General features: G+C 53.1%; 2 protein-coding genes across 7 annotated transcripts; one reads left to right on the top strand and one right to left on the bottom strand.

The window, feature by feature from the left end:
• Window positions 1–2,830: 2,830 nt before the first annotated feature.
• Window positions 2,831–8,316, bottom strand: FBXO2 (F-box protein 2). The gene is made up of 6 exons (XM_084786021.1): window positions 7,954–8,316; window positions 4,675–5,055; window positions 4,250–4,379; window positions 4,059–4,154; window positions 3,491–3,620; window positions 2,831–3,270 (listed from the first exon to the last, which is right to left on the bottom strand). The coding sequence occupies exons 1-6, from the start codon at window positions 7,973–7,975 to the stop codon at window positions 3,136–3,138; spliced, it is 894 nt and encodes a 297-aa protein (XP_084642147.1). The 5' UTR covers window positions 7,976–8,316; the 3' UTR covers window positions 2,831–3,135.
• Window positions 8,317–8,411: 95 nt separating this feature from the next.
• On the top strand, window positions 8,412–19,856 carry LOC311599913 (F-box only protein 44). 6 transcript variants are annotated; one of them, XM_084786028.1, is made up of 7 exons: window positions 8,412–8,496; window positions 8,747–8,927; window positions 9,891–10,177; window positions 11,996–12,122; window positions 12,219–12,314; window positions 12,428–12,563; window positions 19,005–19,856. In XM_084786028.1, exons 3-7 carry the CDS (start codon window positions 9,913–9,915, stop codon window positions 19,185–19,187), a joined length of 807 nt encoding a protein of 268 aa, XP_084642154.1. In that variant the 5' UTR covers window positions 8,412–8,496; window positions 8,747–8,927; window positions 9,891–9,912; the 3' UTR covers window positions 19,188–19,856. The 6 variants fall into 6 exon arrangements, with proteins under 6 accessions (XP_084642154.1, XP_084642158.1, XP_084642153.1 ...); XM_084786027.1 differs by having other exon boundaries at window positions 8,434–8,538; XM_084786032.1 differs by lacking the exon at window positions 8,747–8,927 and having other exon boundaries at window positions 8,431–8,538.
• Window positions 19,857–19,860: the final 4 nt, after the last annotated feature.

Here is a 19,860-nt window from a genome sequence, read left to right as displayed (position 1 = left end):
TGTCCTCTCAGGCACACCCCCCCCCCCCACACACACACGTGTGGCTTTCACACACAGAGACAAGCACCCACACATATGTGGCTTACACATAGAGAGACAAACAGACACGCGAGGAAAATAGCAGTTAATCCTCAAAATAATTTTTACTCTTTTTTGTTATTGTTTCTGATTTGGATTTGGGGGTGCTCTGGTTTGTTTCGTCCGTTTTGTGTTGTTTTTGAGACAGGGTCACACTGTGTAGCTCTGGCTGGTCTGGAACTCACTGTGTAGACCACACTGATCTCAGACTCACAGAGATCCACCTGCCTCTGCCTCCAGAGTGTTGGGATTAAAGATACACACCACCAAGCCAGGTGTGGTGGCACACGTCTTTAATCCCAGCTCACAGGGAGGCAGGGGCAGGTAGATTACTGTGAGTTCGATGACAGCCTAATCTACAGAGGGAGTCCAGGGCAGCCAAGGCTACACAGAGAAACTCTGTCTCGAAAGAAAAAAAAATCCTACACACCACCATGCCCAGACATTAAAGGAAATTAATTGTCCACCCCCTGTAGCTACTCTGCCTCAATATGTGTGTGACACATGCAAAGCTTAGGTGCCACATCGTGTTGACAGCTGGCGTCATTTTGTTGTTTGTAGTTGTGTTTCTCCCTCTACAGTGTGCGTTCCAGCAGAGGCTGATGGTTTGATCTCGGCCTGATACCTAATAGGAACTCAATAAATAACAACTTGTTAGCAGAAAACTGAGTGCACTCTTCTAACAGGGTTCCAGAGAGAGCCCTTAGGCGCCACCTGCTGGCTGACACATGAAATTTTCCTTGAGGCTCCCCTCTGCCTTCTAGGGTGGGCTCAGCCCGCATGAAGGTTGTATGTGGCCTGGCGTGGTGGCGCATGCCTTTAAGCCCAGCACTCGGGAGGCAGAGGCAGGAGGATCGCTGTCTCAGAAAAAAAAAAAAAAGAAGAAGAAGAATGAACTTGGATCACAGTTGACCAATAGGGACTGTGTTTCTATGTTGATTCTGGGCTCCACTTGCCACCTTATTCTGTTTCCTGTTAGAGGATGGTGGTAACAGTCTCTGCTCATCTCTGAGTGGACAGCAAGCGTCCTGAGCCCTATGGCGCAGGCATGTCACCTCCCTAGCAACACTAACCTCCCGGCCCTCACACTTCAGCCAGCCAGCTGGTCTCTCTGAACTATTGATTTTAACTGTCACTCCAGCCTGGGGCACCCTTCACCTAACTCCTAGACCTTGTCTGTGGTCTCCTGGCACTTGAGAGGCAGAAACTCTAACCTCAGTGCTTTGGGCTCCCATCTCTGAGCCGCATGTGGGCCCCCAGCTCTGCCTTCGTGCTGGGGCTTGGCGCCACCTGCTGGCGAGGTGTCTCTGCGCGCACATCCCAGTCCTTTGCCCTGAAAGCGCCACCTTACCTAATCATTCAGCACAGGAGTTCAAGGATTATGATCCCAACTAAAGAGGGTGTGGACCTTGCCCCACAGACTCAGGGTTCCCTTAGAAAGGACTGGGGTGAATGGGGGAACTGCAGAGGTGGCTTGGTGGTTAAGCGCATTTGCTGTCCTTCCAGAGGACCCACGTTCAGGCCCCAGCACCCACATCAGGCAGCTCACAATCACCTGTAATTCCTTCTTCTATGGGTGCCTGAACACATGTGGCAAACACAGACATGTAGAACCAGAAGTCCTGACTGACAAAGCCCCATGACAGAGACTTTGCAGAGCTTAGACAGACAGTCCCAGAACATGCCTGGGGACCACTGCCTATGGTTGATCTGTTGATTCTTCATGAGACAGAATGGCTTCACTTCAAGGCCCACAGGGCTCTGGGCTGCAGCCCTGGAATCTCCAAGGAATAAGTGTCCATCCAGTCAAGGCAACAAGGCAGGCCAAGCCCCTGCGCAGGCCGCTATCCCGCCTCACCAGCAGGTGGCGCCAAACCCCAGGATGAAAGCAGAGCTGGGGAGTAGGTCACAGAGGCTAGATCTGGACTACGGTGACAGGACTCTTCCTCGCTCCCAGACAGCCTCAGAGCATTCTGGGAAGGGGCTAAGATGTCAAAAAGCAAGTAGCCTAAACGTACAGCCTAACGCACCCTTTCCACATGCCTGCCCCCAAGTGTGGAGCCCACGGCCAGAGCTTCAAGATAATACCAATCCTGTGCTGGCCAGTAAGGAAGGTTAGTACAAGAACAGATAAATGAAAGATTCTCTCTCTCTCTCTCTCTGTCTCCCTCTGTGTGTCCCTCTCTCTCTCTCTGTCTCTCTTTCTGTGTCTGTCTCTGTCTCTCTCTCTCTCTGTCTCTCTTTCTGTGTCTGTCTCTGTCTCTGTCTGTCTCTGTCTCTCTCTCTCTCTCTGTGTGTGTGTGTGTGTGTGTGTGTGTGTGTGTGTGTGTGTGTGTGTCTCTGTCTCTCTCTCTCTCTCCAAACTTTCATCTCTAGGCCCAAGAGAATGTGTATCCAGACCCGGTGGGGCCACCATCAAAGGACTCCAGAGATGGGTAGAAACATGGGAGGCAGACGCAGCCTAACTACTGGTTCTGAAGGGCAGGCATCTCACACACTCCCTTACTGAGCCCTGTTGTGGATTCCGGGCAGCTTGGATGTCCTCAGGCGCCAGGCTCAGCCAGCCCCTCCTTAGTCTCACAATCCTAGCCTTTGTCCGAAGGCCTGGCCAGGTCCAGCTGGCCCCATACCAACCCAAGAGCCCCTGGAAACCCGAGCAGCTGGACTGCCACCAAGTACTTTTCCAGGCCGGGCCAGGGGCCCTCGGGAGACAGAGAGAGAGATGGGGACGGGGAGATGCCCACTTTCATCGTTTCCTTCTTTGGACAAATATTTATTGAGTGCCCACTTTGAGGCAGGCTTACAATGCTAGGTGCGTGGGATCCAGCAGCAGCCCCATACCCCCCTCAGATAGTACACTCTAGAAGCTACCGCCTGAAGCCATCCCACAGTCAAATAAATCCTTCTCTCCCCTGGGGACCAGGCTGGAGGAAGGGGCCGGAGAGAAGCAGGTACAAGGTGTGGGCAAGGCAGGTGAGGATGCTACGAATTAAAGTAAGGCCTTTCTACCCCAGGCTTCTTTCCTAGAGGGTGGCTGATGGGAGTAGAGGAGGTCACTCAGGGTTCGACCCACACGCTACTGTTGGTCATCCGGGCCCCGAACCAGCCTTTCCAGAAGACAGAGTCCTGCCCTCCGTGCTCAAAGCGGACGAAGCGGACACCCGGCCCATAGTCGGTGAAAGTGTGGGAGATCTAGGGGTGAAAGGATATTGTGTCAGCCTCAGGGGTCTCTAAGCCTGTCCCTGCCGTCACACCCGGGGCAGCACCAGGACCCCAGCTCTGATTGTGGGCTTAACTTGCGTGGGCTCCACAAACCGTGGACCTCCCTCTCTGCACCCGAGCATCGTGGGCGGGGCTTCCACGAGCTCCACCCGCAATGTCCCCAGCCTGTCCCCCAGCCCTGCAGGCTCACCTCCATCCAGCTGCCATCCTCAGGCACTGCCACCTGTCCGGTGCTGAACTCCGCCAGCACATCTTCGTGCTCCGACAGCAGCCTCACAGTGAGTTCATAAAGGCTGCCGGCATCCGTGCGGCCCGAGTACCTGCAGGAGCGTGCAGGGCGCAGGCCTCACCTGCTGAGCCTCACTCTGCCAGGCCCAGCATCCCTGCCTGGCCAGTGTCCCACAGTGTTCCCATTTCACAGATAAGAAAGCTGAGGCCACAGAGAAGAGGGAACTGGGCCCTAGAGCTAAACTCAAAACGCGCCTGACTCAACCTGAGAACCAAAGCCATCCTAGGGGGTACACATTGTTGGGGTGTCACACACACAAGTGGGAATATATATATGGATATGTGTATACATGTAGGAGGTAAGCGGACCTTAATTTATTAGTAGTAGCCTTGCCTTAAGCACGGGCATGCACGCACACATTCGCTAACGTTTTAAACTCAAGACAGGAAACAGCTTTCCATCCGCTGCCAACCACCATCACTACTTCCCCTTCTCCTTCAGTCTTGACAAACCCCCCACAGCTGCTCACCAGTCCTTGACCACGATGGCGGGCTGGGTGGTGTCCAGCAGCTCCTCCCAATAGCCCTCAGCCTGCATATCAATGACCTGCGCTTTGCGGCACCACCTGGGGGAACAGGTGTCAGGACCGGTGTGCTCCCCCCCCCCACGCCCACCCCCGCCGGCTTTCCCCTCCCTCTCCCCCCTACCCCTTCTCCTTACTCGAAGGAGGAGGCGAAGTACTTCTTAACGCTGTCATCTTGGGTAAATTCCACCCCACTGTCTCCAGGCAGTTCCTCCACCCTCCAGCCGTCCCCACCGTGCTCCACGTCACACCAGCCCTCCAAGTCCTCTGTAGGGACAGGACAACCCCACTCTGGTCACACAGCCCCTTGCTTGAGGCCGTGGCAGGGCTGGCTCTTGCCATGGCAGTGGCAGGCAGAGTGGGCGTGGCTACTCTCTCAAGGTCCCGGTGGGCAGAGGAGGAGTGATGGGACTGTGGGCATTTTCTCACTCTACCCCGGAACCCAGTGTCCACGGGGCCTGTCCCACCCCAGCTCACTGAGAGCGGATGCCCCAGGGAGCAGATGGGGATTCCGGGCTGTTTTCTAGAAGGGACAATGGGCACCCCAGTAAGTGGCCCTCACCTTCCCCGCAGGGGTTACGTAGCAGGTTGCGCCTCCTCTTGCTCAGAAAGTAGAACTGTCGCCAGTGGTCCCGCTCGTCCTCAGCGCTGCCTTCGGGCACCAAGCCCTCTTGCTGGCACTTGAGTAGCCACAGCGGGGCGCCGTCCACCAGCTCCTTCCAGCGCAGGCACACCAGGCGGCAGACCTGCACTAGCTCCGAAGCCGGCAGCTCGGCCAGCACGCGCAGCAGCAGCGGTTCCGGCAACTGGGCCAGGTACTCGGCCTCCTCTGCCTCTTCTTCCTCCTCCTCCCGAGGCTGCTCCTCCTCCGCACTCGCCTCGGCGGCCCCCGCCTCCTCTGGCTGCTCCTCTGGGCTCGCCTCTTCGGGGTGGCTCAGAGTCTCTGCGACCGGGGAGTAATGGAAAGCTGTGACTCCCAAACTGTCCCCCCTCCACCAACCATTGAGTAAACCACAGCGGCGGCGGCGGGGGGCAGAAGTTCTTAAACCGGATTTGCGGGTACTCTGTGACTGCTTGACGCCAGCATGCGATACTGAGTTCCAGAAAGACTACACCCTGTCTGTCTGTCTGTCACACCACACACACACACAGAGAGAGAGAGAGAGAGAGAGAGAGAGAGAGAGAGAGAGAGAGAGAGAGAGAGAGGGAGAGAGCATGCACGCGTGGGCACTCTGGCCCACCCTAGGATGCAGAGCCACAGATACTCCCCTGAACCAGAATTGTTTCAGTCGCTGCTTCCTCCTGTAGGCACTCACAGGGATCTGGCTTACTGTTGGCCTTGCACTCTTGGGTCTCCTCTGAGGAGCCTTCCGTGACATACCTTTAGTACAGCCTCTCGCAGCTCAGAGGCATCCAAGGGCTCCCTAGCTTCTGTCCCTGATCTGGTTATCAAAATAACTGCCTTTGCGTACAAGAATCTGGCCTGGGAGACACCACTGTCTTCCTGATGCCTCCCCCCTCCAGTGTGGAGTCAGGAGCTACTGTGTTTACCAGCACTTAGCCATAGTGAGGTACTACTGCTCTGAGCATCTGAATTGCTTCCTAAATCCCCAAACCATCCCCTCAAGGTTGGGCCTTAGTCTGTCTCATGGAGGGACAGAGAGGTGACGAGGTCTGGGATCACATAACCTCACATAACCTGTAAGTAGGTAGGAGCCTGGGTTTGAACTCGCTCGGTCCAACACAGAAATCAGCTTCACCAGCCACGTTGTTACCAAAGACATTTGTTGAATTATGAGTCTGATCTTGGGTTTGATACTGTGGACGAAACCACACAACTGTGGGTATGAAGTGACTTGTGTGGGTCCCACTGGCAGTATTAGGGTGGGGGAGTCAGGGATCAGGGTAGGAAGAACCGGCTTGTGATCTGCCAATATTGTATAAGGTGGGGTGGGAAACCGACAGAGGGGGGGGGGGCTGGGGGATTGGGTAAGAATCCTTTCCTTTCCCATCCCTCACTCTCAGCCTCCACATCTGTGAAATGGGGTCATCGTTGCGTCAGACCGTCAGATTTATATTGATATTCATCCCCTCCCCCACAGAGGAGCAAGGCACTAGGGACAGCCACCCTTGCTAAGTCAGTGGGAACTCCTGATCCCATGGCGGGGCGCTAGGCACCAGGAAGGAAGTAGTGTTTCCCAGGCTGGGTTCTTGAACACCTAGGACGGTGTGGGCAGCTGGGTATCACTTGGACCTCAGCCGGCCTCATCTGGGCCATGGAAGCCTTGAGTAAGCAGATACCGAGTGCCGGGTATCTCTAAAGGGGACAGGGCCAGTGGGGAGGGGGGGCCCAGCCGCCCTGAGTAATGGGGGGCCACTTCTCTCAGAGTTCCTCAAGACTGGCCCCTGAAGAGCCGAAACACTAAGGGAGCGGGCGTGTGTCGGGGAGGGGTCAGGTGGACTCAAACGCCACGCAGCCAGCATCACCTACACTATCAGGCCCCGGAAAGCTGAATCAGGATTTCCCCCTCTTTTCTTTAGAGTACTCAGTGAATTCTCCATCTGTGAGTTCTCCATCAGCCAAGGTGCATCACACACACATACACACACACACACACACACACACACACACACACCACCTATCCTGCATTTCTAACATGTTTGGGGCATAGTTTCTTACGTAGGGGTTTACTCCTCCGTTGGCAATGAGGAAACTGGGGCTCAGAGAGACCTAGCATTTCTCCCCAGGTCCTGCCCCAGGGCAGCATCAAGCAGAGAGAAAAATAATTGTCCTTCCTGGTTCCCACCGCTCTCTGGAGAGCTGGGCCCAATGTCCTCATCACCTCAGCCCTGCCCTGGCCCCAGCAGATACCTGATGCTCCTCAGAAAGGTGCACCTCACCCAGTCCTCTCTCCTGGCCCCTAGGCCTGGCATTGAGGCCCCATATCTGATTACAACCCCCCCAACCCTGCTCCCTTGCACACAGCTTGCCTCATTGTTGCTGTAGGAAAGTTATCTAGTCCTGGGCGCTGACCCCACGCTGACTCACTCACCTGGATTGGGCCCCTGAGTCCAGGGACTTCCTGGGCCCAGGGAGAAAACAGGAAGGAGCCTATTTTGGGGCCCTGTGGATGCTGTTGATTGGGGAGTGACTGAGGGGCTACAGGAGCTGGGAGGGCAAGGATGGAGGGAAGTCTGGCCACCTTAGAGGGCGTCTGTTCTCTGACAAGTGACCACTCCAAAGTGAGGAAGGGGTTAGGGTCATGGCAGGCAAGTCTGTTCCCCAGCCTGACTCAGCAAGCAACCCCTACAGGCCCAGTAGGGAGCTGGAGGGAGGAAGGGGTGGGGTCTTTGATGCCAGAAAAGATGACTGGGCAATCCTTGAGGACCCAGAGCATCTGCCAAAAGCAGCCTTCCTCACCCCTGGTCCTCATGGAGCATCCCGCTACCCCCGCAAGGCGGCCCCTCTAAAGGAGGGAGGCATTCAGGAAGCAAGGATGGATTCGGGGTGAGGCGTGTAACAACTAGGACCCCGCGGGGACTCCCCGGAGAGTCTTGAGACCGGGAGGGCAGAGCTAGCAAATGAAGAAGTTGGTGGAAGCAAAAGCTTTCAAGAACCTGGTTCTCAAACTCCAGGAAGTCTGGAGCCTGGGATGCCAGAGTCCTTTGATGCCATTTTGGAGACCCAGGCGTCCTCCTCCCTCCACATTACGATACCAGGCAGGAACCTGCTCCCTAGACTGTCTCCAGGGTTTTGCTGGCGCGAAAGTTTGAGCGCCGTTTGTGGCGCTCGTCTGTCCTGCCTCCCCGGTCTGGAGCGAGCCGGGCCAGCAGCTGGTACCTGGATCACCATCTCCATCCATCGCTGCGGTGGGGTCGAGAGAGAGGAGCAGGAGCGCTGCGGGTGGCTAGTCGTGGAGCTGCCCGCGTCAGCCGGGTCCGCGCCGCCGCGCCTCTTAAAGGCCCCGTGCGCCCCGCCCCGCCTCCGGCCAGGCGTTTGGGGCCGGGATCCCCGCGCCCCCCGAGCCCAAGGTGGGGCTTCCGGGAGAAGCCGGGAACTGGAAAGGGGCAAGGGCAGCTACAGGATGGGTGGGCTCACGGTGCGCCTGGAAGATGGCTGCATGAGGACACCTGGGGTCGGGCAGCTGGGGAGCAGAGGATGCAGGGGCCGGGCCAAGTGGAGTTGGGGGTATTGGTGCCCTCCTTCCCTCCCCCGTCCGCCCCCCAGGTAATTTTCCTATGCTGCGGTGGGGGCGCGTTCTGGGAGTGAGCTCGTGAGGCGGGGCCTGAAGGAGTGGTGGGCGGAGCCTGGAGGACAGTGGGCGGAGCCGCAACCCTGGCCAACCCTGGCTGAAAGGCGCAGTTCCGAGACTCTGCATTGTAGGTCAGCGGAACGAAACTCGGGTGACAGAGAAAATGTAGTGAGGTGGGAGCATGTTCCGACAAACAGTGGGCGGGTTGCACCCTGAGCCACCCTTGGCCCGGATGGCTCAGCCCCAAGTACCGAGGGTATGGCGCAGCGCCGCCAAACGGGGGGGTGGGGGTAGGGCAGGAGAAGGGGGCGGGGCCAATGTGTTAGATGGGTTTGGGGCGGGGTCTGGTGACCAATAGGCGGGGCCGTGTTCTGTGCTCAGTTCTATGGCCAGGGCCGATCCGGCCACACAGCCAAGCACAGATGACAGCAGGAAGGGAAAAGTGAGCCCCCCCCCCCAGCAGGGAAAGGATTGGCGAGTACTGGAGTAGGTCTGCATCACCGACCACGGAGGCCGCACAGCCCCACGGCCTGGCCGGATCTCTCAGCTCAGCAGATAGCAGGTGATTGCATGAAGGGAAACGCGCTGCGCAGAGACGCGGTGGGTAGAGCTATAGCCGGGCGGGCGGGGAGGCGAGGACCTCTGCGACCCTGGGGGCCCAGCGCCTTTAAGGCCCACTGCACTGTGAGGCCTAGGTGACCCGAGCTGGGGACGCCATCGGTGCTCAGAGGTCTGAATCTCGTCTTGAGCCCGTTTTAGGGCCACGCATAACACATGGGAGACTGCTAGGGCACTAGGCGGGGCAGGGGGTGGGAGCGGGGGTGGGGGGAGGCGGGGGGGGGGGGAGGCGGGGACAGGCAGCTTCGGGCTGGAGTCCAACCACCAGGCTTTGGGAGGGAGATAGGAAGAGGCTCCTTTCCACTCACACACCTTTCCCCAGCCTCAGGTAAGCGGGTCATATTCTCTGAGATCTTGAGGACGTCACGGAGCCTTTTGTATTCTGTGACCCGGTCCTGAGAAACAGTGATAACCCCCACTCTCGTCATTTCTCCCCCCCCCCCTTGTCCTGTTTGGGGGATGGGAGAGGATGAAGAGTGGCAGGCTGGAGTGCTCACAAGACTTTCCATTGTTATCTTCCTCTTAAAAGACTTCTGGCCTGTTGAAAAAAAATGGCTGGCTCTACCTTCGGAGATGGCCAGGGCTGCCTCCCTCTCCTCTCCTGTTTGTGTGACCTTGGGGAGCTCATTGGGCCTCCTTAGGCCGTCCTTAGGTGCTGGGGCTGGGGGGGGGCGGGGATCAGATCTCACCATTTATTAAGCACCTCCCTTGCTCATGCACGCTAGAGGGAAGTGCTATTCTAGGCCCTGTTTACTGTGGAGGACGCTGAAAGTCAGAGAGCAGCTCAGTGACTCTAGAGAAAGTCAGTGGGCAGGGGAGTTAGGAATCTCGGGATCCGTGGGTGCTGAAATTGCCACGTGCCAGGGAGAAGGCTTGGGTGTATAGCGCAGCTCTCCAACGCCCACAGGAGCAGGCTAGGAGCCACCGCCATGGCCGTAGGCAACATAAACGAGCTGCCCGAGAACATTCTGTTGGAGCTGTTCACCCACGTCCCTGCCCGCCAGCTGCTGCTGCGCTGCCGGCCTGTCTGCAGCCTCTGGCGGGACCTCATCGACCTAGTGACCCTCTGGAAGCGCAAGTGCCTTCGAGAGGGCTTCATCACGGAGGACTGGGACCAGCCTGTGGCTGACTGGAAGATCTTCTACTTCCTGCGCAGCCTCCGGAGGAACCTCCTTCACAACCCATGTGCCGAAGGTGGGTGCCAGAGGGTGACCTCAACAGGTCACGTGCTTTGTGAGGTCACCAGCGTACATGTCCTAAACACTGGCTGTGAGCCCTTTAGCTACACTATGGCCTTTACTCCCCTCACAATAAGTCTTAAAAGTAGGCACTTTCTTTACAAATGAGTAGACTGAGGTCAAGGGTACTGTCTGTTATAGCTTATTTCTTATTACATACCTGTAATCCCAGAACTTGGGAAGTAGACACAGGAAGATAGGGAGTTCAAGGGCATGCATTAGAGGCCAGCCTGGGCTACCTGAGACTCTGTCTCAAAGCAAACCAGTTACTTCTCAGTTGGTAATGGTGCTAACACCCAAGCACTCGGGAGACTTAAGGCAAGGAAGATCATGAGTTTGAAGCCAGTCTCTCCTTAAACCTTTCCTAGGAGAAGAAATGGCCGATTGGAACAGATTGTGCCAAAGACACTAGTTGAAGCCACATTCTGTTGTGTCCTCACTTACAGACACCCCCCCCCAGGACTACCCCAGAAAGGGTCTTGCCTATGAGAGGATGAGGGATGAAGTCCCCTGTGCACTGTAGTTCAATGACAGGTCAAACACAAGGCTTCTAGTCATTGGACCCCTCCAGCCCAGGCCATGCTGTAACTTGAGGATGAGTTACAGCAGGAAGGAACTTGTCTTCTGTGGCATGGTCAAACATCAGGGACTGTGGTAAGGACATTAGTCCAAGCTGCCCAGAGATCCTCTGGCTGCCTGTCTGTGTCCTTTGACTCCCCATAGCCATGCTGTGCTCCAATCCTGGGCAGAATACAGCCCAAACCTAGGCCATAGATTCAGAAGAGTTTTACAGTTTAGTTTGGTTTGGTTTGGTTTGGTTTGGTTTGGTTTTGGAAGAGTGATGACACGGGGTCTCTCTATGATCATAAAACAGGTGAGTCTGGCTGTCCTGGAACTCACTATGTAGACCAAGCTGACCTTGAACTCACAGAGACCCACCTGTCTCTGCCTCCCAAATACTAAGATTAAAGGCTGGGTTTTTATGTCTTCTAAAGAATCATAAATAAGAAACAAAAAACTATGTGATGGAGTCAGGTATGGCCCAAAAACCCAATATATTATGGCCTTCTGCAGACAGTCCAGAGCCTTTTCTTTTGACATCTGTTTATGTGTGTATCGGGGGTGTGTGCCGGGGGAGCTGTGCATGCTACTGCACACAAGTGGAAGTCAGAGGACAAACTTGTGAGAATTGAGTTTCTCCCTCCACCATGTTGGAGCCTGAGATACCCACCTCAGGCCATCAGGCTTGGTGGCAAGCGCTTTCCCCTGACGAGGCATTTGCTGGCCTTGGTTTTGCTTTTTTGAGGCACAGGGTCTTGCTATCTTGTTGTGTGGCCCTGCCTGTCTGACCTGGTACTCACTATTATGGTCGAGACTGACCTTGAACTCACAGCAATCCTCCTGCCTCAGCTTGCTGTGATGGCAGGTGGGTGCCACCACAAATTAGCCTCTATGCTTGACTCTAGCTAGCTAGCTCAGAGAAGGAAAGTAACATGACTATGGCCGTGCGGCCCATTACTGTTGGAATTGAATGAGATTCAAGTCTATCTGCCCGGGCACTGTCCATCAGAGAGGGGCTCTGATCATCCAGGATTCTCAACGGAAGTCTCTTACCGACACCCAAGACACACAGGAAGCACCTAATATGCTGCCTATAATGACAAAGCACTGGGCTGGAAGGCACCTTGGAGGTCCTAGCTCTGAGGGAGGAAAGGGAGCGTGGAGAAGTTGCCCTGAGGGGCCTTCTGCATGGTAGACTGTGCTCTCCCTACAGAGGGATTTGAGTTCTGGAGCCTGGACGTGAACGGAGGTGATGAATGGAAAGTGGAAGACCTCTCCAAAGACCAGCGGAAGGAATTCCCCAATGACCAGGTCAAGAAATACTTCGTGACTTCCTATTAGTAAGATCTAGGGCCTTAGGGTGGGGGGGGAAGCCCATGTCCTATCATCAGGGTCCAGTGCTGAACTCCAGCCCCTCCCTCCCTCCCCCCACCCAGCACCTGCCTCAAGTCCCAGGTGGTGGACCTCAAGGCTGAAGGGTATTGGGAGGAGCTGATGGACACCACCCGGCCGGACATCGAGGTCAAGGACTGGTGAGTGCTGGGGCGAGGGTCTGGGGAGGGGGGCCTGCCACCCAGGCGCCCCACCCCTGCCCTGCCCCCCATCTCCCAGGTCCTCATGGACCCTTTTCTTCTCCTATCTGCAGGTTTGCAGCCAGGCCAGACTGCGGGTCCAAGTACCAGCTGTGCGTCCAGCTCCTGTCATCAGCACATGCACCACTGGGGACCTTCCAGCCAGACCCGGTGACGATCCAGCAGAAAAGCGATGCCAAGTGGAGGGAGGTATGTGGGCAGGGACCGCACAGGGACCGGTACCCAGACCCAAACCCTGCCATTTCTCACCTGAGTTTCTGCTGCTCAGCCTCACGTGCTTTAGGAGAGGTCTAACCTTCCAACTCAGACATCAGGGATGGGAGACATGGAGAGCCCCCAAACAACAACAACAAAAAATGTTCCAGAAAGAATGTCTCCGTGGTAGACTGATTGCCTAGCACACACGAAGCCCTGTGCCCTATCCTCAGTCCTAAAAAGTAAATAATAACTGGGCCTGAAGACACAGCCTTAGTAGTTAACAACACTCTTGCTCTTGCAGAGGACCTAGGTTCAAACCCCAGCTCATGGTGGCTCAGAACCATCTGTGACTCCAGTTCCAGGGGATTCAATCCCCTCTTAAGTTCTTTGCAGGTACCAGGCACATACATAGTGCATATACATACATGCTAGCTAAACATTCGTACACATGGAATAAAAGGAAGCCTAAAATACATATAATAAAATAAGTAAAGCCAGGTGGTGATGGCGCATGTCTTTGGTGCCTTTGGGAGAAAGAGACATTCAGATCTCTATTAGTTCGAGGCCAGCCGGTCTACACAGTGAGTTCCAGGACAACCAGGGCTGTTATACCCTGCCTCAAAAAAAAAACCAATAAATAAATTAATAAATAAATAAAGGCTGTGCAACCAGAAATGTTCAGTATTGGGAAACTGAGGCAGCAATGGGTAAAGGCTAGCCTTGCTGGGCACAGTGGCACACGCCTGTAATCCCAGCACTTGGGAGGCAGAGGCAAGAGGATCACTGTGAGTTCGAGGCTACCCTGGTTTACAAAGTGAGTCCAGGATAGCCAAAGCTACAGAGAGAAATCCTGTCTGGGGTGGGGGGGGAGGGGGAGAATGCTAGTCTGACAACTTAGACTCTGTCTCCTAGTTAGAGAGCTTAAGATAACATTCACTGGTGCCTGCCTAGCATGTGCTGGCTGCTCAACTCCAGTATCACAGAAAAGTAAAATTAAAATGTTGAGGGACGGCTGGACACTGGTGGCACACGCCTTTAATCCCAACACTCAGGAGGCAGAGGCAGGCGGATTGTTGTGAGTTCGAGGCCAGCCTGGTCTACATAGCAAGTCCAGGACAGCCAAGGCTACACAGAGAAACCCTGTCTTGAAAACCAAAAACAAGCTGGGCATAAGTGGCGCACACCTATAATCCCAGCCCTCGGGAGGCAGAGGCAGGTGGGTCGCTGTGAGTTCGAGGCCAGCCTGGTCTACAAAGTGGGTCCAGGACAGCCAAGGCTACACAGAAAAACCCTGTCTTGAAAAACCAAAAAAAAAAAAAAAGAAAGAAAGAAAGAAAGAAAAGAAAAAAGAAAACCAAAAACAAACCAAAAACTGAAAAATTACCTAATTAAATTAAAATAAATGATCAAGTATGGTGGCTTGTGCCCGTGATCCCAACGTGGATGCAGGACTAGGAGGCCAGATATAGCAACTTCTAGAATAACAACACGTACCATCTGAAACCTATGTGATAAAGACTAAAAGGAAGGAACGGAGGAGAAAAAAGAAAATATTCAGCAAGTGCAACTGCTACTAATATTAATGTCTTATCATTTCTACAGAGTTCCCTGCTTATTTGTATGATTTACTTACTTGTGTATTTACTTGTGTACGGGTGGTTTGCCTGCGTGTATGCGGACCAAACGCATGCAGTGCCCGAGGAGACCAAAAGAGGGAGGCAGATCCCACGGAACTGGAGTGACAGAGGTTGTGAGTTGCTGTGTGGGCCTGGGGAAATTAAACCCTGGTCCTCCCACTTGGAACGTGGCTACAAGCAAAGGCAAGCGGGTACAGGCAGCCCCCCTACAGAATCTCCATGTCTAGACAAAGAGACCGGGAGAAATAAGGAACAGTCTAGAAAGGTCTAAGCAAACGCTACGGCTTGCTAGAGTAACGGACTACAGGCTTTGCTGAAGAGCGAAATGATTTTTCTTCTGAAAGCTTCTGAATTATATCAGATCTGGAGGATGAGGTTATTTGGAGAAGGATGAGGGAAAGTTCTGGATTCCTGATGATGCTCCTCACCCATCCATCCAATTTAAAGGCGAGGGAAGCAGCCTATGATGGGCATCAGCTGTGTGAGACTATGCTTAAATGTCACTAACAAAACCACTGACACACCTGTTTGCTTTCCCATTAAAACAAAGAGGGTCCAATAATACCGGAGGCCTGAGAGCCGGCCTGTGCTGCAGAGTGTCTTTATAGAGAGAGGAACCTTGGGAAGAGAACCCAAATCTAAACAGGAAATCCATTTGTGTCCTGTATATTATTGTACATGGGAAGGTAATCACATAGTCATCTTAGTGCACCCGTGGGTTGTTTTTGTTTGTTTGTTTGGTTGGTGGTTTTGGTTTTTCAAGACAGGGTTTCTCTGTGTAGCCTTGGCTGTCCTGGACTCTCTTTGTAGACCAGGCTGGCCTCGAACTCACAGCAATCCACCTGCCCTCTGCCTCCCAGAGTGCTGGGATTAAGGCCCCACTACGCCCGGCTAGTACACCCGTGTTTTGTTGGTGAGCTGTCACATAGGGACAGACGTGGATTTTCTGTACGTGGTGCTACACTGGTACACGAAGCTTTTGAGTTTTGAAGCATTCCAGATTTCAGATTTCTGAGTTCCGACTATCTATTTCACTTTCAACTTAACACCCTTTCTCAAGACATGGCCTCATAGACGCCAGGCTGCCTGGAACTTGCCGTGTAACTGAGGATGGCCATGACCTTCTTCAGATCCCCCTGCCTCCAGTTGAGGAGTGCAGGGACTGCAGGCAAGCACGGCCACACCCAGCCGCGATGCTACAGCGGGGACTTGCGGCTTTGTGACTGCTCAGCAAGCTCTCTCCCGAGTGAGCTAGGCACCATGGCGTCCTTAGGGAGCGTTTATTTTGTCATCCTTGACTGTCACATTCTTTTTTTCTTTCTTTCTTTTTTGTTTTTGTTTTGTTTTGTTTGTTTGTTTGTTTTGTTGGGTTTTTTTGTTTTTTGTTTTTGTTTGTTTTTCAAGACAGGGTTTCGTCTGTCCTGGACTTGCTTTGTAGACCAAGGTGGTCTTGACCTCACAGCAATCTGCCTGCCTCTGCCTCCAGAGTGCTGGGATTAAAGGCGTGCGCCACCATGCCCAGCCAACTATCACATTCTTGGAATAATTTATTTGTTAACAATTTAGAGCTGGGCGTGGTAGCTCACACCTTTAATCACAGGATTTGGGAGGCAGAGGCAGGCGGACTGCTGTGAGTTCAAGGCCAGCCTGGTCTACAGAGTAAGTCTAAGACAGCCAAGGCTACACAGAGAAACCTTGCTTCAAAAACAAAAACAATTTAGAATAAGAGATAACTAGCATATATAAATACATGTGTACACATATACAAAACAAAACCCTGGTCCTCTGCAAAAGTGGCCAGTGCCTTAACCACCGAGCCATCTCTCCAGCACTTCCCCCACCAACCTAAGTTTGACTTTACAATGGGAATGGGACCCCACTGTAAGTCTAGGATTTACCAGCATTCTACTTAGTATATTTTCCCTTTCTTTTTTTCTCCCCCCAACCCCCCACCTGAGACAAGGTCTCTCTGTATAGCCTTGGCTGTCCTAGAACCCACTCTGTAGAACCGGCTAGCCTTGAACTCAGAACTCAGAGATCTGCCTGCCTCTGCCTCCCAAATGCAGGGATTAAAGGCATGAGCCACCACTGTCTGGCAGAATATTTTTTTCTTTTTTTTAAATTTATTTATTATTATGTATACAGTGTTTCACCTGCATGTCACAAGAGGACACCAGATCTCATTATAGATGGTCACGAGCCACCATGTGGTTGCTGGGAATTGAACTCAGGACCTTTGGAAGAGCAGTTAGTGCTCTTAACCTCTGAGCCATCTCTCCAGCTCCCAGAATATTTTTTCTAATGGCTGACGGGTTTATCAAATCTTCCATTTAGCCGAATTTCAGCATATGGCGGGTCTGTCTGGACCTGCCCACCATCAGTTGAGAAGCAGCTGTGGTATCTACACTATGGTCACACTTGTCTTTCTCTTTTTATTTGGTGGGTTTAGATACAGAATGCAAAAACCTCACACATGCTAGGCAAGCCTTTATCACTGAGGCCAGATACAAAGCCTGAGGTGGTGATGTAAGCTTCTACTGCTAGTACTTACCAGTCTGAGGCAGGGGCATCACTGTAAGTTCCAAACCAGTCTGAGGGTTTGTTACAGTTATTTTTATCAAACTGTGTTTCTGTCTCTTAGTTTCTCTCTTAACCCAGCTATCACACAAATAACTGAGACCCTTAACTAAGGGAAATAAACACAGTTATATAAAAATAACTGTAACAAAGGTATTTTGTTTGTTTGTTTTCCGAGACAAAGTTTCTGTTAAAGTTTTGTTGTTGTTGTTTGGAGACAGGGTGTCTCTGTGTAGTCGTTGCTGTTCTGGGACTCAATATGTAGACCAGGCTGGCCTTGAACTCACAGAGTTCCTCTTGCCTCTGCCTCCTGAGTGCTGAGATTAAAGATGTGAACCACTGCACCTGGCCAGCTTGAGTTTTGTAGTGACTCCCAGGCCTACATAGGCCACAGAGACCTGGTGTTAAAAATAAGTAAAACACATGCCAGGCGGTGGTGGCACACACCTTTAATCCCAGCACTTAGGAGGCAGAGGCAAGTGGATCACTGTGAGTTGGAGACCAGCCTGGTCTACAAAGCAAGTCCAGGACAGCCAAGGCTACACAGAGAAACCCTGTCTTGAAAAACCAAAAATAGATAAATAACTAATAATAAAAAATAAGTAAACACATAAACTAGCAAACAAATAAATAAAACATCAGGGCAAAGCAGAGTGCAGCAAGACAGAGGCAGGCAGATCTCTTTGAGTCCAAGAGATCCTGCCAACTAGATAGATAGATAGACAGGTAGACAGACAGACAGACCAACAACAAGAAGGCAGACAGTGGCCTTCCAGATAAATGCCTCATGAGGAAAAGGCACTTGCTGTCAAGCCTGAGTACTTCAGTTCAGTCCCTAGGACCCACATAGGGAAGGAGAGACCCAGCTCTAACAAGTTGTCTTCTGACCACCACACATAAACTAGAGCATGCATGTACATACACTGTAAATAAATGTAATTTTAAAAGGTGTTTAAGCCAGAGGGGAGGACCGGAGAGTCAGCTCAGAGGTTAAGAGTACTTGCTGCTCTTACAGTTTGGTTGACACACCATGTCAGGTGACTCACAACACCTGTAACTCCAACTCCTGCGCCCTCTTCTGGCCTCTGTGAGCACTGCACTCACATGCCTAAATACACACTCAGATCCAAACATTCCATCACAAGGGCTGCCGTCTCAGCTCTGCTGCTGTTGCTCTGGGAAAGCAGCTTTAGACAACCAGTGAGCCCTATTCCAGTAAAACTTTATTAACACAATTATCAAGCCCTGATGTAAACAAGTCCTCAGCCAACCACCCCAGGGTGAGTTGAACCTTCAGTAAAACCCAGCCCTTGCTAGGCTGAATAATGTGGCTCTTTGTTTTATCTAATTTTGTTTTTGTTTTCATTTTTCTCATACAGGGTCTCATGTAGGCCGAGCTGGTCTCCAACTTGCTACAGAGTGGAGGATGCCTTGAGCTCAGGCTTCTCCTACCTCTAGCCCCCCAAGTGCTAAGATTACAGGTGTTCGCCACCTAAGGCTTCCAGTGTGCTACACAAGCACTCTCAACAAATCCTCATCCCCAACTCTGATTTGTTGTTGTCGTTCTTAAACAAACAATTTCTTTTTAGCCGGGCGGTGGTGGCGCAACGCCTTTAATCCCAGCACTCAGGAGGCAGAGGCAGGAGGATCGCTGTGAGTTCGAAGCCAGCCTGGTCTACAAAGTGAGTCCAGGACAGCAAAGACTACACAGAGAAACCCTGTCTCAAAAAACCAAAAACAGGGCTGGAGCAATGGGTCAGAGGTTAAGAGCACTGACTGCTCTTCCAGAGCTCCTGAGTTCAGTTCCCAGCGACCACTTGGTGGCTCACAATCATCTATAATGTGATCTGGTGCCCTCTTCTGGCTTGCAGGTGTACATGCAGGCAGAGCACTGTATACATAATAATAAATAAATCTTTGAAAAAAAAAAAAGAAAAAACAAAAACAAAAAAACAATTTCTTTTTATTTTACATATTTATGTGCTTTGCCTATGTGCATAGAGGGTGTCAGATCTCCTGGCACTGGACTTATAGATGTTTGTGACCTGCCACATAGGTGCTGGGGATGGAACCCTGGTCCTCTACAAGAGCAGGCAACGCTGTTAGACAGGGAATCATCTCTCTATGACCTGCCCACCCCACCCCACCCCCGCCTTTGTGTTTTGAGACGGGTCTTACATAGTAGTCCCTGACTGCTCCCTTCTGCCTGCCTTCCCAGGTTTCACACACGTTCTCCAACTACCCTCCCGGCGTCCGCTACATCTGGTTTCAGCACGGAGGCGTGGACACTCACTACTGGGCCGGCTGGTACGGCCCAAGAGTCACCAACAGCAGCATCGTCATCGGGCCCCCGATGCCCCGATGCCCCCTGAGCCCCTGTCCTCAGAGCCCTAACTGGTAACCAGTCAGAAAGGGCCAGGCTTGGGACGGGGGGGGGAGGTGGGAGTCAGGCAGCCCGAGACCTCGATGGTAGTCCTTGTCCCCAGCTGCCTTCTCTGTAGGGAACCTTCTAGTGTCTGGGACACCCTCCTTTCTCCAGAAGCCGGCCCTCCAGCAAGTCGTCCCCCGACCCTCCACCCCTGCTGAGAGGTGCAGTGCCTGGGGTTAGCAATGCAAGAGGTTTCCTTGCTTATCAGAGAGTTCCCCTAAGCTCAGATGCTTGCCCAGACCTGTCTTGTCCCCAGACCTTTGACCTTTCTCCTTCAAGGATGTTAGAGCAGGGACAGACAAGATGTCTGACAGATCTGGGGCCTGCCTTCGATGATGCAGACGTAGGGAGGCAGATCTGGGATAGAAGGCTCTCCTGGACAGCCCTCCGCCTAGTTGTCAGCTGCTGTATGCGCTCCCTCCACTCTGGCCTACAAGTCGGGCCTGGTGCCAGATAGGCAGTTAGGAAAAGACCGCCCTTGTAATCAGCAAAGCCCTGAAAGCCTGGGTGGGTACCACAGGGTACAGGGCTCCCCAGAGGATGCAGGCTTGGAGATGTCTGAGCCTCACCTGAAGGAGCTTCCTTTCACACACCATCCCTTGACCCCTCCTATTGCACAGCCAAATAAAATGGTCCCCAGCCTCCT

This window comes from Acomys minous (genome assembly GCF_964271855.1).
Source record: "Acomys minous genome assembly, chromosome: 6".
NCBI lineage: Eukaryota > Metazoa > Chordata > Mammalia > Rodentia > Muridae > Acomys > Acomys minous.
This window is presented reverse-complemented; position numbering and strand designations above follow the sequence as displayed.